The sequence below is a fragment of the Equus przewalskii genome, chromosome 18 (genome assembly GCF_037783145.1).
Source record: "Equus przewalskii isolate Varuska chromosome 18, EquPr2, whole genome shotgun sequence".
Classification (NCBI taxonomy): Eukaryota; Metazoa; Chordata; class Mammalia; order Perissodactyla; family Equidae; genus Equus; species Equus przewalskii.
In genome coordinates, this window is record NC_091848.1 from 47,481,472 (window position 1) to 47,505,572 (window position 24,101).

The 24,101-nt window shown below is 41.4% G+C and overlaps 1 protein-coding gene and 1 long non-coding RNA gene across 34 annotated transcripts in view; one reads left to right on the forward strand and one right to left on the reverse strand.

Annotated features, from left to right (window-relative positions):
• The window catches only part of PHLDB2 (pleckstrin homology like domain family B member 2), a 223,086-nt gene that overhangs the window by 112,370 nt on the left and 86,615 nt on the right, over positions 1 to 24,101 (reverse strand). For 32 of the 33 annotated variants that reach the window (XM_070582749.1, XM_070582737.1, XM_070582742.1 and 29 more), the window contains exon 2: positions 10,990 to 11,119. In XM_070582749.1, coding sequence (XP_070438850.1) covers positions 10,990 to 11,071 — 82 coding nt within the window. In that variant the 5' untranslated portion in view covers positions 11,072 to 11,119. Of the gene's footprint in view, positions 1 to 122; positions 424 to 10,989; positions 11,120 to 24,101 lie in introns of those variants that run through there. The other variant, XM_070582710.1, reaches the window with a different exon arrangement.
• LOC139077039 (uncharacterized) lies at positions 250 to 14,715 on the forward strand. The gene is made up of 2 exons (XR_011529201.1): positions 250 to 573; positions 13,912 to 14,715. It is a non-coding gene; the product is annotated as an uncharacterized lncRNA (long non-coding RNA).

Here is a 24,101-nt window from a genome sequence, read left to right on the forward strand (position 1 = left end):
TCGGCCGCGCAACCGGCGGCGACCAACTCGGCGGCGGGGGAGGCAGCGCCCCCGGGGAGTGACCCGGACGCGCGGAGCCGGCGCGGCCCCCTCCTCCCGACCGGCCGCCGCCCCCTCCTCACCTGGCGCCGCGGCGCGGCCGGCTCCGCGCGCCCCGGGAGGGAAGGCGCGCTCGGTGCGCCCGGGCGCTCGGGGCCGTCCCCCTCGGGCCGCGGTGGTGGGCTCCGCGCCGCTCGGTCCCGTGCCCCGGGCCCCCTTCGTAAGCACCGCGGCGGGCACCGAGGGACTTGGAGCAGCGCCGTCGGCGACCCACCCAGCCGCGGGCAGTTTGCGCTTGGGGCTTTTACTGGGGCTGGAGGGGCCTGGCTGTTCGCCCCATCACTGGGCGCCAGCTTCTCAAAGCCGCGTTCACGGCCGCGCCTTAGAGACTTTGGTGGCAGGCTTGTCTTCTGAGCTGGAAGAAAGGTGGGAGGGTACACATCCTGGGGTGATGATTTCCTCCCCCGACGATGAAGTTTCTACTGGGAAACTCCAGGTGACCGCACCTCCTCCCGACCGTTCGCCCGCGGGCAGGTACCTGATGCGTCAGAAAAGCAGCTTTGCCAGATCGTTGGGGAACGGCCAAGGGCTGAGGACTTTAAAATAACTTATATACTGATTTCCTTCCAGTTATTTCTCTTAAAAGTTTCTGTATTTTCCAAAGTGCTTTTCTGAGTTGCTGTAACCAATGAAAACAATGTTGATTTGAACGTCCTCCAACGGTGCTTCCGTGGAAGGCAACCCAGGGGACCCCGGGGCCGCTCGCAGACCATCTCGGCGCGCGGGAGTGGGAACCTCTGCCAGGTTTTGAGCGACAATGCGGGGTTACAAAGATGAAGGCCATCGGCCCTCGAGGAGCTCAAAACAGCAAGAAAAAGCACAATGAAGTGCAAACTAACTTAGGATCAGTATGGCTTTGGGCAAAGTGTTTTAGTTCCCGGCACCAATTTCTCCATCTATACGTAGTTGCGGGATGATTAATAAGCTTCCGGATATTCCGGATAACATATGCAAAGTTCCAGACACCAGGAGTGGCACTCAGTAGGCACTCAACAAATGGCTTCTTTAATGCACTTTTCATTTCTGCAAGTAAAAGTCTTGACTTTTCATTTTTGGGAGAGGCTCACCTATGAGCTGTTGGTGTTTTATAGGAATTTTTTTTCCCTGTCCTGGCCCTTTGCCCCACAGAAACATGCAGGGATCAATCCAGGAGCTCTCTCTTCTCTCCCACATCATCAATTTCCCCACTTATTGGATCACGTCCATCATCATAAAATCATGTTACTTTTCCCATCTTAAAAACAAAAAACTCCCTCTTGAATCCACTTCCCCCTCCAGCCACTTACCCTTTTTTCTGCTCAGCCACGGCAAAGCGCCTCTAGAGAGTTGTGAGGAAAAGCTGTCACCAAGTTCTCTCCTCCCATTTGCCCCAGTCAGGCTTTGGCTTCTACCCTGTCCCTGGAACTCTTTTTACTGACATCAAACTACTAAATGGGAAGGTTTCTCAGTCCTCATCTCGCTTGAACGATCAGCAGCAATTAACGGTTGACCACTTTCTCCTCCTGGAAACCATTTTATTTGACTTCTCTCACATTTTCCTGCTTCCCACCCTGCTGGTTGCTCCTTCTCAGTCTTCTTTGCTGGTCCCTTCTCTTCTCCAGGCCTCTGAGCAATGGAATGCTGAGAGTTGAGACTTTGGACATCTGTCTTATGTATCGACACTCGCTGCCTGGGAGAGCTCATCCTGTCTCATGGCGCTAAATATCTTCTATGTGGTGATGACTCCCAGATTTTACCTCCGGCCTGGCCATCTCCCCTGAACTGCAGGCTCCAGGCAGCTGCACACTGGGGGGGGGGGGTGTCTGCTAGGCTTCTCCCACTTAACATCTACCCTGAAATTCCTCCCTCTGTCTCCCAACCACCCTTCCCAGTTGAAGTCTTCCTCACAGCAAGCTTAAAACCTTGGTGGCATCCTTTTTTTATTTTGCACTGAGGAAGATTTGCCCTAAGCTGACATCCATTATCAATGTTTTTTCCTTGAGGAGGATTAGTCCTGTGCTAACATCTGTGCCACTCTTCCTCTCTTTTATATGTAGGATGCTGCCACAGCATGGCGATGAATGGTGTAGGTCCGCTGCACAGATCTGAACCCACCAACCCTGGCCGCCAAAGCAGAGCACACGGAACCTAACCACTACACCACCAGGCTGGCCCTGGTGTCATCCTTGACTTTTCTGTTTCTCTCACACTTCAAATCTAATCCATCAGGAAATGCTTTCAGCTCTACTCTCAAAATAAGTCCAAAATTCAACTACTTCCCAGCTCCATTGTTATTACCACCCAGGGCTAATCTACCATCATGTCTTTACTTTGATTACCCCTGTTTCTGCTTTTGCCCTTCTCAACACAGCAGAAACAAGACACAGAGAGAGTAAATGTTTAAGAGTAAACATTACGGCAGCTCGTATCACTCCTTTACTCCAAACCCTGGAATGGTCCCCATCTCAATCAATAAAAGCCAAAGTGCATAGAATGGCCCAGAAGGACAATACAGAATCTGTCATTCTCTGGCCTTAGCTCCTGCTTCACTCACTCAGCTCCTGCCACAATGGCCTCCTTAGTATTCCTGGAGTAGATTCCTAGACGGGCATGCTTCCATCTCAGGGCCTTTGTGTTACCTGTCCTCTCAGCCTGGAATTCCTCCCCACCCCCCACCCTACCCCACCGAGGTATCCACATGGCTTGCTCCCTCACTTCCTTCAGACACTGGTCAGATGTCACCACGTTCCTCAGGCCTACCCTGACCACTCTATTTAAAGTAAAAAATGCATTCTCCATACCAGTGGAGCTTGCTTTATTTTTTTGTTGACAGAATTATCACTGTCTACCATATTAGGAAATGTACTTTTTACATCATGTTTATTATCTCACTCTCCTCACCAGAATGTAAGTTCTCTGCGGGCAGGGATTTTTATCTGCTCTCTCCAGTGATAGATCCCCATTGCTCCTGGCATGTAGTTGGTGCTCAAGAATGAATGATGCCTTTGACCCAAAGCACTACAGTTGCAAACATTTCCTTGCCCAGAACAACGTCAGCAATACTCTAGACTAGACAGACGTCTTAAAGACAGTTGTTCTCCCTCAGATGGTCTGAGGAGTATGTCCACCAACACAACACACCTAGAATGATCGTCATTAAGGTGATGATATTCATGTCTAAGAAAATACAGCTAACATTTATTGAGAGCAACAGTTACTTTAGGTACCAGGCACTCTTCCAGATATATTACAGAATTAATTAGTTTAGTCCTTATAACAACTCTGTGTGGTAGGTACTGTTACCACCCCCATTTTATAAGTGAAAAGAGTAAGGCACAGAGAAGTGAATGGTCACTCAGCTAATAGGTTGATAGAGGCAGAATTTGAACACAGGCAGCTGGATTCTAGAGTTCATGCTCTTCAATGCTTCTCTCCACCTCTTCTCTAAGCAGGAATGATATCAGGGAAAATTTCTGTATAATGTATAATTCCTAATCACCAGGAAAAATTGATCCTCATTGGCCTCCTCTCACAGCCTTGTTATCTGTTGACATCTCTGTCTCTTTCACTGTAGTCAAGCTCCTTGAAGGCTAAGGATCATTTGATTCATATTTGTGGGAGCTATACTCCAAGACTTGATAAATGGAAAGGGCTCAAAGAGCATTCATTTAATGTGACTTTTTTAAGTGACTAAACCCAGCAAAGTGTCTCAGCGTTGATGAGTTAGTATGGTTTTCAACAGCTTTCATAATGCCATAGCCACCTGGAGACAGGAGAGTGACAAGGTGCAAGGGTTACATTAAATGTGAAATGCAGACCCCAATATCTTAACGTGTGTAGCAGGCACTCAAAATTTAACACTTATTATTATTGTAATAGTTATTTTTACCAGACTTTATTTTAGTTATGACATTTTAAAAAATAGAAAGAAGAAAAGAAATGAGCTCTTTCCTTCTATTTTTTCCATTTCCTGGGTTCTTTAAAACAAAGTCCCCTATTGAATCACAGACCCAAGCCCCACCTCCCTCTCTCTGCCATCCCCTACTAGGGAGGTTGTCTTATGAACTACACAGCAGAACTTCCTTCCTTGTTCCGTTCTCCGGGATCTGTAGTGGTCGCAGTACCTGAGCTTACTTTTCTATATCCTTCTCCCTCCCAGGTGGGGGAGGTGAAGTGTTACACAGTGATATGGATTATTTGTGGATTACTTCCTTTGAAATTAATTTTGCTATTGTACCCTTTCATTAACAAAGACTGGTTGATCTTGACTAACTCTTATGTTTGGAATCTGTGCATCTCTTCTTCTCTCTGCAGTGATAGCCTAACAAATCTTTGAAGCTATTAACTTGGTCCATTCAGTCCAACTCGTGGAACAACTGTTTGTACTGAAGTTCTCTTTAATATTATACCTGTGTAAAGAATTGAGAAGTTATTATTTGCAGAGTGCAGTGGCAAGATCATTGATTTTGGAGTCAGGCAGACCTAGGTTTAAAGCCTGACTCAGCCTCTTTATGAGCTGAGTAATTTGAGTGCATCGTTTACCTTCACTGAGAAACAAAATTCTATTCTGGAAAGTGGGACTGATAACACCCAGCTCACATTTTTATGAATTAATGTGATAACGTAGGCACCGTTCTTTGCACTGGGGATAGATAGCACAGGGAGCACTCAAAAGTGTAGTTTCTTTTCTTTTCTTTTTTTTTTTAAATAAAAATTGTATATATTTAAGATGTGCAACTGGATGATTTGATGAACATACACATAGTGAAATGATTACTACAGTCAAGCCAATTCACATATCTTCTCACGTAGTCACCTTTTGTGTATGTGTGACCTACTCTCTTATCAAATTTCCAGTATTCAATACAGTATTATTTACCATAGCCATCATGCTGTCACATTAGATCTCGGCACTTATTTATGCTTTAACTGTACTTTTGTACCCTTTGACCAACATCTCCCCATTTCCCAACCTCCTTGCCCCCGGTAAGCATCTTTCTACTCTCGGCTTCTTTGTAATTAACTTTTTTTAGATTCCACATATAAGTGAGATCATACAGTTTTTTACTTTCTGTACCTGGCTTATTTCACTTAGCATAATGTCCTCATCAAAAGAGTAGCTTCCAGGGGACTGCCCAGCGGCATAGTGGTTAAGTTCGTGCGCTCCACTTTGACAGCCCAGGGTTCGCCAGCCTGGATCCCAGGCGTGGACCTACATACTACTTGTCAAGCCATGCCGTGGTAGGTGTCCCACATATAAAATAGAGGAAGATGGGCACAGATGTTAGCTCAGGGCCAGTCTTCCTCAAAAAAAAAAAAAAAAAAGAGTAGCTTCCAACCATTCTTGCTTTCTCCTGTGGAACCCTTGTCAATGACATCAACCATTCTTTTGTACTGCCCTATCTAAGTTGAGTTCCTCGTCATGAACTCCTTTTAGAATTTAGGTACTAGGATAAATTTTCTCTCTCTTAAAACTCAACATACTTTCACTTCTTAGAAAAGGTACCTTCATCTATTTTCACACTGGATTTGTAGTTGTTATTAAGGAAAACTACATAATCCAATACTTCCCTTTGTATCCTGGTTACCAGAAGCTCGAAGTGAAATGTACTATTAAGTTATTGTGCTATGGAAATAAAGATTTTGCTTCCTACTCCTTCTTTTCTTTTTAGGTCTTTGATGTATTTTTATTCCAATAACCTTACTGGATATTTGGATTTTACTCTACGTTCTCAAATATATATTTAAATATATGGAGTATACATAACACATTAGCTCTTCAAATTAAACCAGAAAAACAACCAAAATTAAAGTGGAGATTTATCTCCATCTACTGCTTTATGGTAAAACTATTAAAAGGTTGGTTCTCTAATTATGAGAATAATCTGAATACACTTGGAACAGCTGATTAATTTCTGCATCAAAATGTTCTCTTTCTGCCTTGCCTCCAGTCTTTTCTGTGAGTTTGTACTGGAATCAGGCAGGAAAAGGATGCTCTGTGTGTGTGTGTGTGTGTGTGTGTGTGCCCCTTTAGATTAACCTATCCCAGCTGGGTTTATCTGGCCCACTTTTCTAATCACTTGAAGACCCTGAACTGGTCTACTTTTCCTGCATGGCAGACTTAAAACAAGTTTTCTTTGTAGTTTATCTGCTCATCACAGAAAAAAACAATACTCTATCAAAAATATTGCAGTGAATTCAGCTTCTATTCTCTGTTGCTCCTCTTCATTTTTCCTTTCATCTGACTTTCACCTTCCTCCCAGTTATTTCAAATATTATTTCAAATTCCCTCAGAATAGAATACAAATTTCTTTGGAGCCACTTTGGGGAGGGATACGTGTCCTAACTGATGTGTCAGATATATACAGACCTCACTGCGCTCGAGACTTCTGACAACTCAGAGCAGGGGCCAGGATTGAGAACATGAGGAATGTTAAACACAGAGGCAAGTGTGCTAAGCATCTACTCTGTTCCACACAATGTGCCTAGATGAGTGGAAGACGGCGATAAAATAGACGTTTGTTATGTCTCTCTATATAAGGAGTTTACTGCTAGCATATAACTGTAATGTGATAATATAATATAAAACACACTGTGAAAAAGTGATCAAATGAGTTCAGAGAAAGGGGTATCTCTGCCCAATGAGTCTATCAGGGAAGACAACATATGTGACCTTCCTATCGGAAAAAAGAGCCTTCTAGGCAGGGGCGATAGTGTGAACAAAGCAGGAGGGCAGTAAAGCCAAGGTGAGTGAGAGAAGTGGGAACGAATGCAGCCTGCCTGAGCCCACAGTATGTGGAGGGAGTGGGGGAAATGAGACAGAGGGAGTTGGGGCCAGATTGCGGGGGAGGGGAGAATGGGGTTTTGAATTTTAGATTTCATATCTAATACCATTTTAATTATGTCATTTCCTTGCTCTAAACTTGCACTGGCTCCTCCTTGCCTGACAAATACAGGAAGAGACAGCGGCTGTGTAGGAAGTAGAAACTGATTATATAGAGCCAGGATGAAAGAGAAGATGAGCTCCAGCCACAGAATTTAAAGACCCCAATAAAGTGGTACTGGTTCTGCTTCCTAATATCTTAAACAAAGCTATCAGTCCAAGTCAAGGCTGTTCTGCTGAATATTCATTAAGGGCCCAGTTAAGATCCTGAATCCGTCTGCCCACTCCTGGCTGCCATCCTTTTTTTTCATGTTATGATGAGTCCATAGTCATAGATCCTAAGATTCTTACAGAAATAAGTATGAAACAGGTTCCTTTTGGCTGTTGGGTCAAGTGTTGAATTGGAAATTCGGTGACTTAGTATTCCAGTGAACCAGTTGTGTCACTAGTGGCTTGGGGTACTTGCTTGGCCTTATGGGGATAATTGCATTGTTTCTTTTAAGGGAGTTGTTAAGAGAGCTAATAAAAACATTATTATATAGCACCCAGCTGTGACCACAGAGTTAGTGTCAGTGCTCAAAAGTTCTAAGTGGTTGTTTGAAGCATTTATTTCTGAGATACAGACAATGATATTCATGACTAGGACGGTTCTTTTAGACTCATTTGAATTTCTGACTGTTCTCAAGAACCAGGAGTTTCTATGCGTTACAAATATGCCTAAAGAAGATGATTGAAATTCATTGATTGTGTTTCTCAAATGGGAACAAAATGAAATTCTATTTAAACGTCCTTCTCTTATTGTTCATTTCAAGAGCTTGATTCTCAAGGTATTAGTATTCTATTTATAAGATTGACATAAGAATCTCCAGAGCTTTAACATGAACACCTTTAATAATGATATTAAAGTTAGCTTTATAAAAAGTTTATCAACCCAACAATGCAAGAGGAAAGTTACAGATATTGGCATGGATTTGCTGTCAAGAAGGCAAATACGGGTATGTTTAAAGGGTGCATTTCCTCCCCATCCCACGCTTGCTGGCAGAGTTGTCTGTGGCTCTACCTCTGGTTCCTCTCCAAAAAACCCAGATAAGGTCTGAGGACCCCCAACAGCTGGAGTGGGGGTGGGGGGAAATCAGTCAAGTAGTTTTCAATCTTCTAGTCTGTGAGCATTGATAGGCAATGAAATCAAGACAAGCCCTGATGTGGTTTGTTGTTTTCCTGTTGCACAAGCTGGTTTTGCCCCTCATCCTTTCTGGTTCCAGAAGTTAATCAAAGTGACTATCCAGGTGGAAAATTCCTTACACAGGCAATTTTGAAGGATCCATATGGGTGGAGAGCAACATTACCCCAATGAATAATTTATTGGTAATTAGTCTTCGAAAGAAAGTTTTCTCTCATGGGCTATTAGCATTTTGTGTTAAATTCCCTGTGACTTTGCAAATAGTTGAATGCTTTGATCCTACTGGAAATATCAATCTCTTATTTTCCATTCCAACTGCTGCCATCTTTAGTACCAGAGGAAAAAAAAAAAGAGGGTTGAGGGGTGCACATGGAGGAAGATGATGATTCCATACTGTACACCTTTAGAGGGCTCAGTAGACATGTCCAAATCATTATCTCTTTCCCTATGTGTACCTGTCAACCCTCCTTTTTTGTTATAGTCTGTAATTAAATAAAAGTCATCCCCTATATTCAGTTGTCCAACCCCCCAATTTGGAAAATTTCTTCAGTCTCTCATACTTTCTTAAACCTATTATCAATCTATTGCCAACCATACCATTGTTACCTCTTACACATCTGTCAATAGTACTCTTCTCTCCATCCTCTTTGCCTTCAGTTGTCAGGTATTCTTAACTCACTCCGAGAGAGGACCAGGAATAGGCCCAGGGGTCAGGGGGAGATGAAGTTGCCTTGGGCCCAGGGCTGGAGGGACGTAGGGTGTGTGGCAGGCAAGGCTCACCCACAGCAATGGAAGATGGAAGAGCCTGGAGGGGAAGCTAAGATCCACACTTTGGAGAGAGAGTCAGGAAGTATCAAATCCGAGTGCTGTGTACTTGGCCAGAGGAAGGGATGGGGTTTAGGGCAGTTCCTGGATGATTGCTCAGTATTTGAAGCTTGCACTTAATGCAGCGAGGTGATGGCTGGTTGAGACAGGAGTAGGCAGACATTGGAATTATAAGCTTGTGAATCAAGCCTCCGTGCTCAATAGCACTAATTAAAATGTATAATTATTTTGTCTTTTTTTCCTTATCGTCCTACTAAATTCTAAGCTTTGTGAGGTTGAGATCCTTCTCTGTTGTTCACCATTATATCCCCAATGTCGTCCACAGTACTTCATGCCTGACAGACACTATGAAATATTTGCTGAATAATTACATGTATTGGTCTTGAATACTGAGAATCTAATCTCATCATTGCAATGCTTAAGAATTCTTCAGTGACTCCTCCAGGACTTCAGGACAAAGTAAATCCAGAATCCTCAGTTTAGCATTAAACAAATAAACTCCAGGTTATTTTCCCACTTAGTAGCTTACCATTTCGCCCCTCTTCTCCCTGCAAGGAATGGAATTTCAATCCTGATAAACTACTTGCAGTCATTCCCATGTGTCATGTTCATTCACCTCTTCCCTCAAAATCAGCAACAGTCAATTCAGGAATCACACTCTCCAGAAAGCTTTTCCCAGCTCCGTTCCCGGTCTTGGTCAGGTGCCAAAGGACTTCATATTATTGGATAGCAAATTTTCTGTTTTATTTTCCGTGTCTGGTCTAGACATAAAATCCCTAAGGTAAGAGGGCTATGATGGTTAATTTTGTGTCAACTTAGCTAGGCTGTGGCTCCCAGTTGTTTAGTCAAACACCAGTGTAGATGTTGCTGGGAAGATATTTTCTTAGATATGTTTAACATTTAAATCAGTGGACTTTGAGTAAAGCAAATTACTCTCCATAATGTGAGTGGGCCTCATCCAATAGTAGAGCCCTTAAGAGCAAAGACTGAGGCTTCCCAAAGAAGGAATTCTCCTCGAGACTGCAACATAGAAACCCTGCTTGAATTTCCAGCCTGTTGTCCCTTGGAATCTGGATTCAAGAGTACAGCATCAACTGTTGCCTCAACTTCCAACCTGTGGGTCTGACCTACAGATTTCAGACTTGCCAGTCCCAAAAACCATGTGAGATAATTCTTTAAAATAAATATATATGCAAAGAGAGAGAGACAGAGAGAGAGGGGGAGAGAGAGAGAGAGAGAGAAAGAGAGATGGAGATTTATTATATATATACTTCCTATTGATTCTGTTTCTTTGGAGAATCTTGACTAATACAGGGGATTTCTATTTTAACTCCTGTGTCTAGAACGTAGAGCAATGAGTAAATAAAAAATTAAATCTAGTTTGACATCACCCTTCTGTAATAGAAGAGGACTTTGCAGTGCGGAGAGGATCAGCCTATCGCAGAGAAACACTGACGAGGTTAACTGACACCTGGTTCCCAGCATATCCCTGAGCACCCATTTTCCTGCCTCTGGTTATTTGTTCATCTGAGGTGCAATAAAAAATAAGGAGGAAAATATACACTTTATGAGTCCATTTATTCTGTTTTGAATGCCAGGGAACACATTACAAAGATTTACCCAGCACCACAAGCCCTGTGAATGGAATAGTTGGGTTAGAGTCTTGTCCCAAGATTGGCTGTTCTTCTAGAGAGACTCTTTTAGAGAGACTATAAACTTGATGCCTTTCTCTATGTGGCCCATCCTACCTCTTTTTGTGTAGGCTTTGATTTTTGAATAACTGATGAATCACTAGAAAAGACCTCTCCACGCCAGCTGTTTTGGCCTGCCTGTCACCTAGTGTCTGGTCTAAACAAAACCTGAACATGTCTTCAATGTAAGTAAGCACATGACCAAAGCTCCAGGCAAGGATTGCTGGACTCTTGGGTTTATGCTGGAAAACGCCAAGTCATTCCCAGTATGTGTGGTGGAGAGTAGGTACTCGGAAACCTTTACTGAAAATTTCTGCAAATGAAGTTCTTACCGAGAGAGTTCTCACCGAAATGTTGCACGTCGCCAACTGCCTCCTCCTGGGGCTCCTCCCTCTGGGTATTATCCTCCTCCATCAGGATCCTCTGCTGAATCTCAGAGGAGAAACTGCGATGGTTCCCAGCCTGTAATCAGCAAGAAAAGAGATGTTCCATGATTGAGAAGTTGAAAGCTGAGGTGACCTCTGAAAACCAAAGATCAATAGAGCTAACATCTGGGCAACATTAACTGCTGTTGAGTTTGAAACACAGACATCCTTGATCATCCTGTAATCCCACTGTTAACTGTCTGTTAGCATGATGAAACTTAAAAATCAGCACCATCAATTACCATCAACAAAAGCACACTTTTGGATAAGAACATCTACAGATTTTTGAAAAACAGAGGCCAGCAAACAAGCAATGGGCAATACTTAGGCGGAAAGAAAAATCAGTTTCTTGGCATAGTTGTTTCTGCTTGTGGTTTCTTGTTTCTTATTTTCTATTTTTCGTGTCATGCTTATCATTTACCAGCCATCCTATTAGGCATTTTGCCTTTATTATTTCTTTCAACTTTTACAAAATCTCATATTATAGAAAAGGAAACCAATGTCCTCGTTCTTAAGAGCTCCCCCTCCTGACGTTAAGTCAGGCCTCCCACGGCTCTCATATATCTGGTTTTCACTGCAGACTCGGGGTGCCCCAGGAGACATGCTGAATGCTATCAGATAAGGGCTCCCATTTGTTGTGTACCTTCTCTACCAAATATTTCTCATTTGATTTTCATAATGACTCTAAGACTAAGTATTATCATTCCCATTTTACAGATGAGAAGCCTGAGGCTCAGAAAGAATAAGAGACTTACCAAATTCACATACCAGTAACATATGTTACTGCATAAGATAAAAACCCTCATCTCCTATCCAAATGCTGAAAAACTCACCAGTTTTGTTTAAATTGCTCTTGATATGTTTAGAAGGATGGATTTTAATGGTGGTAGAACTGGAGGCAGAAAGACCAGTTAGAGGCCTATACAATATTTCAGGGGAGAGATGCTAAGAAGCTAAACTAGGGCATTTGTTTAAGATAACAAGGTTCAGACTGGTATGTGTATATATATATATGTGTATATATATATCATCATCAGGCCAAGATGATTTATTGGTACTGGGAGGTGGGTGTAGGGGAGAGACTGGTGTGATTTGGGTAGGTGGTGGATCACGATGCCATTTATCTAACAATGGAAATACGAGAAGTAGAGGAGATGTGGAGTGAGGAGGGGAATTCACTTTTGGACATATTGAGTTGGAATATATCTATAGAGCATCCAAGTCAAGTGCAGGATAGAGATCAAAGCTAGAGTTGTATATTTGGAGGATGCAGATCATGAGAAATTTTGCTTTTCCTCAAAATGGGAGGGAGGAGCTAAGCTGGTTCATAAGCTGAGGCAAGATGGAGAGGAAAATGGTAAAGATCTGGGAGAGAAGAGGATTAAGTGATGGAGTAAGGGCCTGAGAGAGGAGAGAGAATGAGATCAAGAGCCCAGTTGGAGGGTTGGCCTTGAATAGAAGAAGTGCTCCTCATTTCAAAAGAATGGATGGAAGAAAGGAGATGAGGATAGATGCCCATGTAGCTATGTGGCAGGAAGGGTTAAGAGTAGGGGATTTTTACATATTGAGGGCCACACTTTTGTCAATGAAGTACAAGGCCAACTCTTCCATTGAAAGGTTACCAGCCTGAACAATTTGTAGTCTATAAATGCTGAAATGTAGACTTCCATAAGTCACAATAAAAAGACACTTGAAAAACTTTCATGCTACAAATAATACCATCAAGAAAGTATCCAATAAGGGACTTGTATCTGTAATATAAAAAGGTATAGAATTTTATATACACTATAAAAACACAAAATGCCCACAGGGTCTAAATAGATGTTTCTCTGAAGATATACAAATGGCCAGTAAGCACATGAAAAGGTGCTGCACATCGTTAATCATTAGGGAAAAGCGCAGTGATACCGCAGTGTAATACCACCTCATACCTGCTGGGATGGCTATAATCAAAAAGACAGATAATAACAAGTGTGGGAAAGGACACTCAAAGTGTGCTGTGGGAATGTAAAACGCCACTTTAGAGAACAATTTGGCAGTTCCTCAAAAGGCTAAAAATAGAGCTTCCATAAGACCCAGCAATTCTACTCATAGGTATATACCCGAAAGAAATGAAAACATACATTCACGCATAACTTGAATACAAATGTTTATGTTATCATTATTCATAATAGCCAAAAAGTGGACACGACTCAGATACCCTTCAACAGGTGAATGCATAAATAAAATGTGGTATCTCTGTACAATGTAATGTTATTTGGCCATAAAAAGGAATGAAGTACTGACACATGCTCCAACGTAGAGGAACCTTGAAAACATTATGCTAAATGAAAGAAGTCAGTCACGAAACATCACATATTATAATATGACTCTATTTACATGAAATCTCCAGAATCAGCACATCTATAGAGACAGAAAGTAGATTGGCGGTTGCCTCGAGCTAGTTCTAGAGGAATGGTGGAGGAGAGACAAGTGACTGCTAATGGGTATAGGGTTCCTTTTTGGGGTTGATGAAAATGCTCTAAAATTAGATTGTGGACAACTCTGAATATATTAAAAACCATTGAATTCTATACTTTAAATGAATGAATTGTATAGTATGGGAATTATATCACAGGTACTTTATAAAAAGAAACTTGAGTTCTGAGGAAAGGAGTACTGACAGAGGCAAGAACTGAAGAAGACTGCTGAGGACCAGATAATAACAATAATAGCCAGTATCCTTGAGGATTCTCATGCCCAGCATTGTGCTAAGTGTTTACATACATTGTTTCCTTTAATCTTTACCACAAACCCATATATATGAGGTAATTTTTCCTCTTTTTACAGGTGATACAATTAAAGCTCAGAAAACATAAGGAGCTTGTCCAAGACCAACAGCAAGAAAGAGACAAAATGCAGACCTACTCTGTGTCAGTCCGGAACCTGTTTCTCAATACCTGGTTTTTTATTTAGCTCCAACTTTCTGGGCTCAGCAGAAATACCAACGTCTTTAAGCCAATCTCTTTTCCCCCTGGCACTCCCACAACATTCTGTGTCTAACAGTCTCAGAGTGGTAGATGGAGCTTTCCTTTCTGTGGTCTTAATAAAGAGCTGTAGCATACATGCATCCATCATAAAAAGTTGGAGAACAAATGCGTGAGTAAGTGAGCCCTCTCCTTACCTCCTCCATGCTCAGGAGTCCTAGAAGCACGACCACTGACTATACAGAGTGATTTCCTGATGTTCAGAACACTGACTAAGAGGTGAAGTAGCCAAGAGCCCAACCCAGAGAGAGTGCATCTACTCCATTCTCCTCTGTTTGAAGAGATTATGGGCGAGAAGAAAAGAACAAACGCTGATCTCAGCTCTTCGATAAAGAGAAATGCTCTACCCACCCCGCTATCCAGACGGTTCACTCAGGTTTTGAGATCTTGATGTTACCTTCCAGCTTTCCTCACCTCTTAACTGCAGACATTCCTAAATGAGTTCCTGGCAGGTAGTAGAGGGTCAAGAAATTGGATCTTTCCTTCCCAGTCCCTCCTCTTGCCCCCACTTGGCACTCCTTAAGAGCTCACTGTTTACATTCAAACCGCTCTCCTACAAGGGAGTAACTGTAAAAGAAGAGACAAAATACAAACCTGGTTCACTAAACTGGTCTGTTCAATCTCCTCTGTGCTCAGTAATCATAGCAAAATGCTGGGGACCATTTAAACTGAGACACCAAGTGCCTCCTGAGGAAACTATGGTATCTGTTCACATATATCCTAACACTACTTTTTTAATAATATGAGAAGCAGCAAAAGAAACATGCTTCTTTATAATACAATGTTCTAAAGTTTGTGTGGGCTTACATTGTGTCAGACATCGTATTGAAGTCTTTGCAGACTTCTTATCATTTAATCCTCGTACAACCTATTGTGGTAGGTTCTCCTACCTGACAGACGAGAATACAGGAGGTAGAAGAGGGGAATAACTTCTCCAAGGTCACCCAGCCAGTAAGGGGAGCGAGCCAGCAACCTTCCCAAGGTCTAAGTGACTCTGAAGTCGAATCTCTCCATGTCTCCATTACACGGCCTCCCACGTCCTTTCTGTTATTACTATGTCCCCTTTCATGGTGGGTGTTCTCCTAAAAAGTGTGGAGGAACATGATTCTAATGTGTAAATAAATATCTTTACAAGCAATCATCCAATAGAAATGCAAAAATACTAGGTCAAATGTTAGAAAACAGAACCCAACCCCATGTTAAGAAAACAGATCATGACCAAGTGAGATTTATTTCTGGAATGCAAGGATGATTATTAGAAAATCGGTTAATATGAAGACCATATTAGTAGATGTAAAAGTAATAATCATATGATTATTCCCCAGATGCCAAAAAAAAAACTTTTGACAAAAGCTTCTAAAAAAGACACTCAAGGTAACAGGAATGGATGCATATTTCCTAAAGCCAGCATTGTGCTTAATGGGGAAACACTAGATGCATTTCTACTAAGGTTAGGAAAGAGTCAGGAATGCTCATTCTCTGCTACTGTTGAACATTGTTCTAGAGGGATCAGCCAGTACCATTTAAAATGACAAAACAGTTAAGAGGCATAGGAATTGGAAAAGAAGAAGTAGAACTATTTTCAGGTGATCTGATAGTTTACTTAGGGAACCTGAGAAAATCAACGATACACTAACACAAACAATAAAATAAATGTATTCTTTTTTCAGTGCTAAAGATAATGCTAACTAAAAAATAATTTCAAACTTCAGAAAAACTGCAAGGATAGCACAAAGCACATTTTTTCTGGAAACATTTGGGAGTAAGTTTTCAACATGGGGCCCATCACTCCTGAATAGTTTAGCGTGTAACCCATCAAGCAAGGACATTCTCCAGATAACCGCAAGATAAGGATCAAAATCAGGAAATTAGCACTGACGCTTACTGACATTGAACTCACAAACTCCACTCAAGTTTAACCAATTGTCCCAGTAATCTCCTTTATAGGATCTGATCTAGGATCATGTGTTGCATTCAGTTGTCACTCTCTTTAGTCTTTTTTCAGTCTGGAAGAGCGCAGCCTGGGTGGCCTCTCCTAGACTAATTTACCCTCCCTCCAGCCCCCTCTGCGCCAGGGGGAGGGAAAAGGCAGAGATTGACTGGCAACCCAAACCCGTCCTGCCAGACATATAAAAGGAATAATTGCTCCAGTATGTAGAGAGAAGCCTGGAAGTGATGTCATGCTTTTATCTTTTATTTTTACCATCAAAATTTTAAAGCAGACTGTAAAAATAGAAAAATGTTAAACTGTTACTCTTTGATGAATTCTTCCTAGATAGAATGTTCACAAGAAAAATTTGCCTCCTTCCCAAAATGGTTCTAAGACAATCTCTCTTCGGTTAGATTTAATGGTATATCTCTTAGATCAGCATATTCTCAGGTCTGGTTGGTCTCCAAGTAAATCTCAGTTAAGGAGCCTGTTCTTAGATTAAATTTTAAACAGGCACGCAGAGAACATAACCATCCCCATCGGTTTAGATACACGTTCTACCTAGAATTACCTAAGTTAAAAAAATTCTAATCTAACTCTGCCTCAAAATTCTGTTGGGAATTCTTGGAAATCTGTCAGATTACCACTAACTCCATGGGGCGATAGTTTAAATTTCTTTAGATATAAAGCCTACAACTACTTTTCCCTAATTATATTTTTTGTGGTAATCAAATTATTAGCTTTCATCGACAGTGACTGAAGGTTTCTGAAAGCATGATAGGTACTTAGGTAGCCGACAGGCTGGGCTTGTTTGATGAATCTTTGTCTTCATTATGTTTTCTGGATAACCTACCCGGATACGTTATTGGATAGTCCTTATACCTTTAGCCCAGATAGCTTCCTTGAGCCAGTGTAAATACAGTCATGTGCTGCATAATAACGTTTTGGTCAACAACAGAAGTGTATACAATGGCGGTCCCATAAGATCAGCACTATGTCGTCTCAGTGTATAGTAGGCTATACCATCTAGGTTTGGGAAAGTACATTCTATGATGCTCACATGTTGACAAAATTACCTAATGACGAATTTCTCAGAACATATCGCTGTCATTAAGCAACACATGACTGTAATCATATTGAGAGTTCCGTTGTTGTTTTTCTTTTCTTTTTTACAGAAACTTCCAGATTTCCTTAGTGCTTGGGGTCCATGCTTCTTGAAGTTGACTCAATGGAAGCGTTTATGAATATTGACATGCCATTTGCTAGTCATCTCCTTGGTGGTAGAATACCACTCCCCTTCCCCCCTTTTTTTGCTGCCTTTCTTTGCAGGAGCCATTTTTCTTAGAACAGTTTGGAGAGAAACAGAGATTATGGGAGGGCTCAATTGCTCTTTCCTGTTGCCTGGAGGCAAGGTAACACCAGGGAGCTTTTTAAAACTACAGGTTCCTTAACCCCACTCCAGGCTTTCTAAGCAGAATCTGTGGAAGTGGATCCAGTAACACACATTTTTAAGAAGTTTTCCAAGAGATTCTTTCTTGACTAGCATTGAGAAGTTGTGTTCTACACATTGGTTTAGCAGAAAGATCCCTAAAAGTTTAAAAGTGTTTGGGAAATGATGCTCTCTCTATCTCCTTCTTAGCAAGCTGTGGCTCATATTAGCATATGCATTTAAGGAAATGTTTGTCTAATTTTGTTGAATCCAGCATTTCCCAAATTTATTTGAGTATAGAACATACTTTTTTTGACACAGCACATATTACCATGGCACACCTAAAAGCGCAGACTTTGTAGAAATATTGGTGTAGAAAATATGACTCACCATGACAGCCTGTCTTTATTAACAGAGTCAGCAACTCTTTCATGTTGGCTACTCAGTAATGAATGCCCCCGCAGCTATTCATCAGGACTGTTAGACAAGATTTCATAAGGCCTTCACGTCCAATATTATCCTCTGGCTTTTCCTCTGCCCATTCCTAAACTTTAGATGTTAAAAAAACTGACAGTAGTTATGATAATTAGCATGCACTGATTGGTTACTATGTGCCAGGCTCTAAGTACTTTGCAGGTATTATGCCATTTAATCTGCAACCCTATGAGTAGTTTTTATTATTATAACAATGTTATAACAGGATACTGAGGAACAGAGAGATTAAATAGATAAACCTAAGAAAACACACAGTAAGTGGTGAAGCAGGTATATTGGACATTAAATCCAGGTGTTCAGACTCAGAGCCTGTAGGATTAACCACTCACTGTTTTGTTTGAGCTTTAGTCCTTGGTTTTCCTCTCCAAGCTCCTCCTTGGCAGTTCCATCCAGCCAAAGCTTCACCTCGTCCATGGCTTCCTAAACCACTTCCCTAACTCCTGCTCTCTCTTCTGAGCCACAGACACACCTCACTAACTGCTTGTTAGACGTCTCAATCAAGAGCTATCACTGGAACCTTAGACTCAAGGTATTTCTAATAGAATCTATCTTTCCCCCTCCAGAATTCCCCCTCCTTTTCTTCCCTCTTTCCAGGCATTCGTGTATTTCTTCACAGGACATACAGGAGCACCTACCGTGCGTTTAGTACTGTGCTCTGTTGAGGATATATATAAAAGTGAATGGGACTTGGGTTCTTACTCCTAGTTTCTATGGCCCCAGAACTTCAGGGAATACACGCTTCATTGTGCCTTCCTCCATTTCTCCATTGTGTCCTTCCAGATTGATCCCCAGCAGGTTTTTAATTCTCTAAATTGTTCTTAAATTATACTGAGTTGAAAAGGCATTTGATTGTCCTGGATTGTCTCCCTATGACAGCTCACTGGCACATCTATAGGTGGCAGATTGTATTCTAAGGATGGCCACACCATCTCACTTCTTCTTTTTCAGATGGACATTGACAGCCCTCCCTCATGAGCTGGGGTCTACATGTCTTCCCCTTGCTTCTGGGTGGGCCTGTATCTGCAGTGGAAAGGATACTTTCAAAGGCTAAATCCTAACAGGCAAATCAGCGTCTGCCTGGCCCTTCGAGAATGCTTTTGCTTGGAACCCAGGTGAAGCCCCCACTGAGGACCCAGCTGACAGTCAGCACCAACTTCCAGACTAGTGAGTGAGCAAGATTTCAGATGATTCCCAGTCCTGGCCTTTAAGCCACCCTAGCTGATGATGAGGGGAGCAGAGACAAGACGTCCCCTCTGAACCTTACCTAAACTACATACTTGTGAGGAACATAAATGTTGTCATTGTTTTAAGTGATTAAGTTTTGGAGTGGCTTCTTAAGTAGCAGTGGATAACCGGAACAGGTGCCTGCATTTGTTTCAACCATCTATTGATGGGGCAAGGTCACATAGCACAAAGCGTGCTGCCAGGGAGGCAGGCACCATGATTAAATGTCAATTATGTGCCATTCTTTTAAAATTTCTAATCCTCTATAACACATAATAAAGTGTTTTGCATGGATGTTGAATAAATATTTATTGAGTTGAATTTAAGTATGGTGTGATAGTAAGAACATGCATTTTGCTGTCAGATATACTAAATTTCAAACCACAACTCTAGATGTGACAGCTTTGTGGTAGAGAGTAAATTGCCTCCCCTATCTATTACTTTCCCCTCTTCTGAAATGGATGTGAGGATTAAAATATTTTTAAGACATGTGAAAGTGGTTCACAGTAGATCTCTCCCCCTCCTCACTCTTTCTCTAATTTTTAAATAGGAGAAATAAGGATAAAATGAGAAAGATTGAAGCCTGATTGTGAAGGCTCTCGAATGCATGAGTAAGGTTCATTTTTTAGTCACTGGGGACTCACGGAAGATTACGGAGATGTGACAAGCATAAGGCAGTTTTTGAGAAGAGTGACATGGCTGTAATGGGTGGAATAAGAGACAAGATATACAAAAGCCAGTTAGGAAACTGAAGTCAGTGTCTAAGCATGTGAAGCTCTAAAGGGTATCTGAAAAGTGTAGTCGAGAGATGCCAGGTCAAGATTAAACAGCAGGTTGATATTCCAAAGGGTTTGCATAGACTTTGAGTTGGAGTCTGCAAAGGAGAAGGTCGGTATAAAGGAAAAGGGAAATATAAAATTGATCCCAATGATTTGACAGCATTTATTAAAAACTGCTCACAGGGGATACTCTATGATCCAGGAATCTCATTTCTAAAAATTTGCCTTGGAAAGAAATGATAGCAAAAATCATACCTGCAAAGATATTTACTGCAGCCTGTTTGTGAGGCACAGTATTAAAAAACCAGAATAACTATAAGTAAGGTAATGGCTAAAGAAACTATGGTATGTCTCTACAATGGAATCATACAAAAATGAGGTAAATCTAAATAAACTGACCTGAATAGGTTTTAAGTGAAAAAAGCATGTTGTAAACCAACATATACAACGTCATCTGATTTTTGCTAAAAGCAGAAAAAAAGCCCAAGTGTAAGAAAGGAGAGACACTAAAGTTTATGCCGTTTCCCCCTGGGGACTGGGAATGGACAGGGGTGAGGCTGGGGGTGGGGGGGGGTCTTAAAATATTTACTTTGAATAATTTGTATAATTTTACCTGTCATTCTCTTTTTTTCTTTAGTAAAAATATTTTAAGTTCACAAATTTTGTACCATTGCAAGCAAGCTGTATGCATTATAGAACCAGTAAAGTCTGAAAAGATTGTTGGATTTGGGGAAATAAGATGATTCGATGTAGATGAATGTGTATTTAGTGGAAAAGGTTGAAGTGCAGTTGGAGTTGTTGGCAGCGGTTGAAGGTGTGCCTGGGCCGGCGTTGGAGGTTCTGGTTCTGGTGGGGCTCAGACAAGAGAGGGGGCCCATCTGGTAGAGCTTGCAGGTAAGCCTGCAGAGTCAAAGGGAAGACTCCTGAGCCACGTGGTGGGGAGCAGCAGCAGATATTTTCTACTTCTGTCTGGTCCCAGGATTGCGGGAATAATTCTCTCTGACACAGCTTGTTGACCCTAAAGGGTAGCTGCCATCAATGAGATTCCCTAGTAAATAACCCTGGGCCTTCCAACCTAATATGCATGTTGGTAGGTAGGACAGGATCCTACTGGTGAAACTAGTCTTCACGAATTTACTTAGCCCCACCTTGAACTTATCTATATTTTTAACCTGGGATATATGTACATCTACATCCATATCTGTATTCATGTCATCTGTATATCTGTCTGTATAGGTGGATAGATAGATATAGATAGATATCCCTACCTGCATATTCTCATATGAAACAATAAGTATTTATTCATATTTAGCCTTGAACAATATTGGGCATGGGACATATTAACTATAGGGTAAACATACTGTAAAGACGGACCCCACGTGGGGCATTACATTGGTGTGTTGTAGAGCCAGGGTTTCATCACAGGATTACTCATTGCTTCCCCAGATGGATTTATTTATTTTTATTTTTATTTTTATTTTTTTCTTCTTCTCCCCAAAGCCCCCCAGTATGTAGTTGTATATTCTAGTTGTGAGTGCCTCTGGTTGTGCTCCAGATGGATTTAAATTGATGGCTCTAAGAAAATTTTTGCAAAAAGGCCCCTTCTAGCTTATTGACCCTAGAAATGTGCTCATCACTGCTCCTGGGAGGCTCCCTTTTCCCTTCATGGCTTCAAATGCTTTGGGCAAAAGAAACACTGTGCATTTTACTCAGTGAATACTATTTCCAAAGCCCAATAATATTTTTTTTTTAGTACATGAAAGCCTTTTAAAAATCTGTTCAATATTTAATACACATTGCATTGGATAAGTACTAAAACATTTGAAATTAAAACAATGCACATGCAGAGCGAGTTGCAGAAGTGCTTACAATATTCGTGATTCTACTGTCTATAATTTCCTTTTATTTATCTTATCTCCTGTAGATTCTGAACAGATACAGGGATAACAAAACACCATGTCATGATGCCTGTCTTTTCTTTTCCTTTTTTATTTTCAAATGTAGGGAAAAGGCATGGAAGTATATATAGTTAGTTGCTTAAGATCCCACAGCCCTTCATGCTGACAACAATATTCTCAGATCTTGGATGTGTCACCTTTTTTGCAATTTTCCTTATTCATAACATTTAGAAATAAAATATTTATACACACCCAAGAAGTTATATATATTCATTTTTTATCACTGCTACGAGTCCTTAAGCTATTTGCTAATACAATAGAAAAAGTGCTACATTTCAGGTAAAGAATCTTCGGTCGCTTTAACTTTGACAGTCTCTTTTTTTCCGAGCAGAAACTCTGGCCCAGGGTTCCTTGCTGTCCTCATACCATCTATGCTGCTGAGCTATTCCAAAGGGAAAATGGCAAGTGCTGTTAGAAATTACTTCTTGATCCTGCTATTTGTCTAATACAAGCATAGAAGCGGGAGGAAGGAGAGAAGCTGCTTTTCTGGCACTCAAGAATGATGCTGAGACCGTGGAGTCCTGTTCCAAATTTTAGTAGCTTTATGTACGTCACTTAGTGCAGCTGAGGGGAACGAAATTACCAATTTCTCCATAATGGTTTGGCTAAAAAGTTGAAGTTGGGAGTAGACCCTGAATCTGAATCTCTTAGGAATTCAAACCGTATCTAATCCCTGTTTCTTTGGATAGTCCTGTCTGTTTGGTGATGAGAAGATATAAGGCAAAATGAAGTCAAAACAAAATAAGTTAAATATCTAGTGAAATCATGTGGGTAGTCTTCCAGAATCTAGTTAAGTAAAAGACAAATAGAACTCTTAAACATAAGATGTCAAGGTTTTTTTTTTTTTTGGCAAAAGAATAATGGAAGATCCAGGAAGCCAGGATAGGAGAGGAATATGTATGATGCCTTCGTTCAGGGAGGTGAAACAAGCCATCCACTAGTGTGAGTTGTTTTCCAGTTGTGGTGATGGATTGGCATAATCTATCTGAACCCTTTCACCCAGTTCCCCCCTTTACCAATTGCAGACCTTGTGAGATGGTGCAATATGGGCAATGAGAGTAGATAAATGGCTCCCTAGTGGTTTCCGTGACCTTTATCATTAGTATCTTGGCTCTAATTAATGTTGATGATAGGAGAAGAGAAATGGCTTAAATTCTGGACGAACAGTCATTTAACTACTCAGAAAGACATTTGGAAATTAGGAAAAAAGTTGTAAATATTTGTCTCTGTTCATTTTGATCTCATAAGTGACCGAGTTCCCTTCTTTGTACCCAGGAGAAAAGATCCAGCAGATGCTGAGTGGTTTGTAAACTCCAGAGGACCACTATGATGAGTTCATCTTTGTACTCTACTGTGTTTGGCTCTTGGCAGAGTCTCAAGAACTATTTGTTGGGTTTCATTGAATTAATTGAGTAAAAGAGGAGGTATAATCTTTTAGAAGCCAAAACAATTTTAAAATCTTGATAAGAAGTTGATCTAAGTACGCAATTCAACTTATGTTCATAGATCAACTGAAGAGTGGGAATTAGAGGGGGGATGTCAAAAGATAATCCATTGACTGATATATAATTTAGGGGTATCTTTGTGGTCCACTCTTCCTGTCACTTGTGGGAATTATCACCAGCATCTAAATTAATCAGTGCACATAAAAATATTGGGGAGCAGAGTGACTCCCCCGGCTCCATGTTTGCAAGTCCGAGTTACAACAGTTGCTGTAACCCTCTTGACCTCTCTCCCCGACCTGACTCACTCTGCCCTAGAGAAGAGGCAACTCTCTCATTGGTGCATTTGGGAAATAAACTGGCTCTGTGTAGTTGGGAGCCAGCTGACCTTAGGAACTGTACATTCTGCTCTGCTCTTTCACGCCCCAAGTTGTGCAGAGAAGTCCTCTAGCGGGGAGCTGTGCAGTGACTGGTGGGCAAGTCTACCTAATTCTGGAGTGCAGTTTTAGGAAGTCTGCTGTTGTCATGCACCTAAGCCATGCCCTCCTTTACCAGCTTTATCGGTAATGAAGATGACATCTTTATCTCCTTCTGCCAGACTTCCATGTCTACTTTTTCATTGTTTTCAAACTTGATTGGGAAAAGAATATTATCTTTTGGTCTCCTTCAAGCCCTGCAAGGGTACCTGGCTCGAGCAACTCTACAAATCTATATACTTTGCATCTGATTTTTGATG